Below are 6939 nucleotides of genomic sequence, written 5' to 3' on the forward strand. Positions count from 1 at the left end.
ATATATATTTACAGTTGAAGTAAAAGGTTTATTACGTGTATATCTTACGTTAATGTTAGAGGCATTTGTTATATCAGCAGTTTATGTATCGACATTTGATATACATATGTATATATATATATCTACAGTTCCTATAAGTGACATTTGTTTTGTATATATATCTGCAGTGTATGTAAGAGACGTTTGTTTTATATATATATATATATATATATATATAGTTCATATAAGAGACAGTTATATATATACACTGTTTATGTACGAGAAATTACTTATATATATGTACTTCATCTGTCACTAAGAATTGTTATACATATTTATCTACAGTTCATGTAAGATACGTTTGTTATATGCATATGTTTACAGTTCATGTAAGAGTAATTTCTTATATATCTACGTTTCATGTATGAGACATTTGTTTTATATATATCTACAGTTCATAAAAGAGACATTTGTTTTATATATATCTACAGTTCATGTAAGAGACATTTGTTACATATATATCTACAGTTCATAAAAGACATTTATTACATACCTATTTACTGTTCATATAAGTGACATTTCTGTGATATATATGCCTACAGTTCATGTGAGAGACGTTTGTCTTATATATATATGTCTGCAGTTCATGTAAGAGACATTTGTTATATCTACAGTAAATATGGAGACTTTTGTTGTATCTACAGTAAACGTGGAGACGTTTGTTGTATATATCTACAGTTCATATAACAGACATTTGTTATATATGTGTACTGTTCATGTACGAGACTTTTCTTATATATATATACATCTACAGTTCTTGTAAGATTTGTTATATATATATCTGCTGTTCATGTAACATACGTTTGTTTTATTTATATTTAGGGTTCACGTAAGAGACGTTTGATTTTATATACCTACAGTTCATGTAAGAGAAGTTTGTTGTATATTTATCTACGATTCGTGTAACAGAAATTTGTTATGTATATTTCCAGTTTGCGTAAGAGACATTTGTCATATATATGTATCTACAGTTTTTGTAAGAGACATTTCTTATATATATGTTTACCGCTCATGTTAGAGACATTTGTGTTAGATATATATATATACATGTCATGTAAGAGATATTTGTTTTAGATATATTAATACATGTCATGTAAGAGACATGTGTTTTAAATATATAGATCAAGTAAGATACATTTGTTGTATATACATCTACTGTTCATGTAGGTGATATTTGTTATATGTACATATCTACATCTAATGTAAGAGATATTTGTTATATATACGTATCTACAGTTGATGTAAGAGACATTTATTATATATATAACCACAGTTCACTTAGAGGCATTTGTTTTGTGTATATATCCACAGTTCAAGTGAGATAGATTTATATATATGTCTACAGTTCGTGTCGGATACATTTGTCATATATATATCTACACTTTATGTAGAGACATTTGTTATATATATCTACAGTTCTTTAACAGACTTGTTATATATATATATAGCTCATGTAAGAGACGTTTGTTTTATATATGCCTACAGTTCATGTAAGAGACGTTTGATTTGTAAATATATCTGCAGTTTATGTAAGAGACGTTTGATTTGTAAATATATCTGCAGTTTATGTAAGAGACGTTTGTTATATAAGTATCTGCAGTTCATGTAAAAACATTTGTCATATATATGTATGTACAATTCATAAAAGAGACATTTGTTATATATTTATCTAATGTTCATGTAAGATAAGTTGTTTTATATATCCGAAGTTCATGTAGAAGACTTATATATGGAAAGTTTATACGGTAGATGTTTTTTTATACAGGTACAGGTATGAGGAATATTTTTGGTTTATATATTATTAATTCGTGTTTGAGACGTGTGTTGTATTGTGTATATGCATAACAACTCTTATTCCAGACGTGTGTTTCGTACGTATGTAAAGTAACCATTGGAAACTGTGTGTTATATACTGAGTCTTAACGTGGTTGATGTGTGTTCTCTACTTCCTTAAAGTCGTCTGAAAACCTTAGTTCTATGTATTGAAAGTTCACGTAAGAAGAATACGTGTGTTTTATATACCCGGTGTTGTAGAGTTCATGTAATAGGTTTGTTTTTTATACAAGCATTTCCTTTAAGATACGTGTGTTAACATGTCAAGTCTAACCTAGAGTTCATGTTGTAAACGTGTGTTTTATATATCCAATCTAATCTAGAGATCCTTGAGACATGTTACGTTTTGCTTGGATTTAATTATCATCGTAATATTATAATGTTCGTGCTTTGTAAAGAAACATACAGCTTTATATAGAACTTTATTATCTCTTACTTAACAAACAATTAGTTTTCCATTATGAAGGGTTACGATCCTAAGAGATTATCAGATTACGATCCACAGATGTAAGAAATTGATCATTCTTCACTGTAAAAACAAATCTTATTTTTCTTTAAAAATTGACTGATTTTACGACCAAGATTTCATAATCCTGATAAGCATGTTCTTGACCTCCGTATGCGATGTAAAGAACACCGTGGCTGGGATGAACTTTACCAATCGTTATAGCTCCCTCGTGCCATGTACGCCCTATGTATAATATCTCTCCATCAGCGGTGATTCCCCCTTGAACAGCTCCCGTGGGGATCTCACTCCCAGAAGAGTGAATCCAATCCAATCTGGTTCCGTGTAGATTAACTAGAACCTGCACATGAGAGTAAAAATCTCAGTTTATTCTTAGTTAAGTAGCTTTATTAACTCTTAAAGTAACTTACAAGGACAACAGAGCGTTTCACAATAGTTATGTAACGTTGTTAAGGAAAGTGTATGTTAATTTAACATGTGTTCAGTAGTCTATAAGTAATATAACACACTTAACACAGACTATTCATTGCAAGTAGAAGTTAACTGACAAAACGTAAGTCCTTGTAGCTGCCTCAAGGCACTTCCTGAACTAGATGTCTAGTGACTCAGCCATCAAACTGGTTAAAGGTATGAATCAAAACTTTTGAGTTAAAAATACAAGGAAAGGTTTTATCACAATCTATTATTGATTCGGAAGATTCATATTTGTAGCTGTGGATTAGGTGTTTGTCTCAAGTTAACTTGGTTTTTCTTTCAGTCTCTTTGTTGCTGTTATTTTCAGGTTGCTGTGATGGGAGAGCTTGTTCGCCTCAGAACATTGAGCACTCTAATCTTTTGCTGGTAACAACATTGGTGTTGTTGGATATCTGTCTTTGGGACAAACTATCTCTTCTAATACAAATCTTCCCTTCAGTGAAATGTATTGGTGATCAAAATGACAGCACAGTTGATCTGCACAACGACTGCACGATTTAATATTAATACGATAGGAATGTCAGTAATGTCAGTATTTGGAATTAATATTCTCAGTATGTCGTGATATAAGATACAGACTAGTGTATTCCACTAGTTTACAAACACTCTGGGAAACCGAAACGTTACAAAAACTTATTTCACAAGAATTTCTCTGTAGTAAAAAAGGCGTTTTGTATCTGGCTAACATAGTTCAGATGCAAAGTGTGTCAAGTAGCTTTGATTTATCTACTTAACTGTCAAAAATAAAATAGGTGATAAGATAATATGGATAGGAAGACTAACAGATAAGTATGAAAAACCTGTGGTTCTCAGAAAAGCTTATGAAAATAAATATTCACAAAAACTGGGTGTACATGAAAATGATAGGCGGAAGACATTCGAGAAGTGTTAGTATATAATTGATTTGAATAATTAGATTGTTTAGTCACCAATATATTCATACCAGTGTTTTTCTAAAAGGCACTAGCCGCCCATTCCGCAGTCAGTTGAAGGTGTAACCATGTTAGGTTAGATTAAAACAACCATCATAAAAAGAAACTAATAGATAGTTTATCCTGCCTTGTATAGTAGTTAATACAAAGTTTGTTCTGTTTACAAGACAAGTCAGTACATAGTTCATTCCGTTTACTAAATAATTTAATACACAGTTGTCGTGGTTAATACAGAGTTTATTCTGTTTACAAGACAAGTCAGTACATAGTTCATTCCGTTTACTAAATAATTTAATACACAGTTGTCGTGGTTAATACAGAGTTTATTCTGTTTACAAGACAAGTCAGTACATAGTTTATCCTGCTTAGTAGAGTAGTTAATACAAGACTCCTCTTGGTATTCAGTCTCACTATGTTTCTAAATTACTTGGTATAAGGTATGACTATGTTTATAAATTAACTGGTATTCAGTATGACTATGTATATATGTTACCTCGTGTTCGATATGACTATGTTTATAAGTTACTTGGTATTTGTTATGGCCATGTTTATAAGTTACTTGGTATTTGTTATGGCCATGTTTATAAGTTACTTGGTATTTGATATGACTATGTTTATAAGTTACTTGGTATTTGTTATGGCCATGTTTATAAGTTACTTGGTATTTGTTATAGCCATGTTTATAAGTTACCTGGTATTTGTTATGGCCATGTTTATAAGTTACTTGGTATTTGTTATGGCCATGTTTATAAGTTACTTGGTATTTGTTATGGCCATGTTTATAAGTTACTTGGTATTTGTTATGGCCATGTTTATAAGTTACTTGGTATTTGATATGACTATGTTTATAAGTTACTTGGTATTTGATATGACTATGTTTATAAGTTACTTGGTATTCAGTATATTATGTTTATGAGTTACTTGGTGTTCAGTATATTATGTTTATAAGTTACTTGGTGTCCAATAAGACTCTGTTTATATATTACCTGGTATATGTTATGACTATGTTTATAAATTACTTGGTATTCATTATGACTATGTTTATAAGTTGCCTAGTATATGCTATTACTATGTTTATAGATTACCTTGTATTTGGTGTGACTGTGTTTATAAATTTTCTGGTATTCAGTATTACTATATTTATAAATTACCTGATATTCAGTATGGCTATGTTTATAAGTTACCTGGTGATCAGTATGACTATGTTTATAAATTACCTGGTGATCAGTATGACTATGTTTATAAATTACCTGGTGATCAGTATGACTATGTTTATAAATTACCTGATATTCAGTATGGCTATGTATATAAATTACCTGGTGATTAGTATGAATATGTTTATAAATTACCTGGTGATCAGTAGGAATATGTTTATAAATTACCTGGTGATCAGTATGACTATGTTTATAAATTACCTGGTGATCAGTATGAATATGTTTATAAATTACCTGGTGATCAGTATGACTATGTTTATAAATTACCTGGTGATCAGTATGACTATGTTTATAAATTACCTGGTGATCAGTATGACTATGTTTATAAATTACCTGGTGATCAGTATGACTATGTTTATAAATTACCTGATATTCAGTATGGCTATGTTTATAAATTACCTGGTGATCAGTATGACTATGTTTATAAATTACCTGGTGATCAGTATGAATATGTTTATAAATTACCTGGTGATCAGTATGACTATGTTTATAAGTTACCTGGTGATCAGTATGACTATGTTTATAAATTACCTGGTGATCAGTATGACTATGTTTATAAGTTACCTGGTGATCAGTATGACTATGTTTATAAGTTACCTGATAATCTGTATGACTGTGTTCTTCCCCTCCCCATGGTACATAGACGCATCCATGAGAAGGATGAAGTTTGCCCGGAACAACATCACCCTCATGGTTTGCTCTTCCAACATAAATTGGTTCACCCGAATCCTCTCCACCTTGCACTGCTCCATATGGCACATGTCCTGCTTGACCATCCATCCATTCAGCGACAGTCTTATAATGAAGAGCTGTAGAAACACAAACACGTTATCCTGTAGTCCATGTTAGAAATATCTAGTCACTGAGATCTGTAAAATGTCAGCTTTACCAAGTAGTCATTATTTGCTTAAATTTCTGATATATAATTAACATTTTTGTGGTATCTAGTGATGAGTATCAAAGTTCTTGTATTATACAGTATGTTTTGAATTACAGCTAAAAGTTAAATTGAGTATCAAAGTTCTTGTATTATACAGTATGTTTTGAATTACAGCTAAAAGTTAAATTTCAAAATAATCAGGTAGAATGAAATACTTACCCCCACATTGAGCCATGTCGATATGTAGCGTGGGATGAACTCTCTGAAAAGACTTATGAGAGAGAGGTGGTGTTACCAAATGTTTAACAAACGCTCCACTACTCGTCTTATGTAATAATTAATGTGTTTCTTATCTTTATCTGTAGTTGAGAATGAACAGACTCCAAAGTTCAAGAATGTCGACCTTTTCAAGTTATCTGTAGATCCAGCATACAACCTTATCAGTATCTGTACATATTGAGCATGTGAGGGTAATGTATGGAATACTGAGCATGTAAGGGTAAGGTATGGAATAAAGTGTTAGGATAAATATAAATAAGTACCAACTGCAAGTAATTACAAAGTTTTAATATACAGTAATATGAACGTGTGTAAAACAACGTGTAAAGTTGTGTAAAAATGGACAAGTAATTACAAAGTTTTGATATAGAGTAATATGAATGTGCGTAAAACAACCTGTAACGTTGTGTAAAATGGACAAGTAATTAGAAAGTTTTAATGTAGAGTAACATGAACGTGTGTAAAACAACCTGTAAAGTTGTGTAAAAATGGACAAGTAATTACAAAGTTTTAATATAGAGTAACATGAACGTGTGTAAAACAACCTGTAAAGTTGTGTAAAAATGGACAAGTAATTAGAAAGATTTAATATAGAGTAACATGAACGTGTGTAAAACAACCTGTAAAGTTGTGTAAAAATGGACAAGTAATTAGAAAGTTTTAATATAGAGTAACATGAACGTGTGTAAAACAACCTGTAAAGTTGTGTAAAAATGGACAAGTAATTACAAAGTATTAATATAGAGTAACATGAACGTGTGTAAAACAACGTGTAAAGTTGTGTAAAAATGGACAAGTAATTACAAAGTTTTAATATAGAGT

The 6939-nt window shown here is 30.8% G+C and overlaps 1 protein-coding gene across 1 annotated transcript; it reads right to left on the reverse strand.

Annotated features, from left to right (window-relative positions):
• Positions 1-2275: 2275 nt before the first annotated feature.
• On the reverse strand, positions 2276-6214 carry LOC143226971 (natterin-4-like). The gene is made up of 3 exons (XM_076458554.1): positions 6058-6214; positions 5556-5767; positions 2276-2678 (listed from the first exon to the last, which is right to left on the reverse strand). The coding sequence occupies exons 1-3, from the start codon at positions 6071-6073 to the stop codon at positions 2427-2429; spliced, it is 480 nt and encodes a 159-aa protein (XP_076314669.1). The 5' UTR covers positions 6074-6214; the 3' UTR covers positions 2276-2426.
• Between the last annotated feature and the right edge of the window lie 725 nt (positions 6215-6939).

The sequence above is a fragment of the Tachypleus tridentatus genome, chromosome 1, assembly GCF_004210375.1.
Source record: "Tachypleus tridentatus isolate NWPU-2018 chromosome 1, ASM421037v1, whole genome shotgun sequence".
NCBI classification, from domain to species: domain Eukaryota; kingdom Metazoa; phylum Arthropoda; class Merostomata; order Xiphosura; family Limulidae; genus Tachypleus; species Tachypleus tridentatus.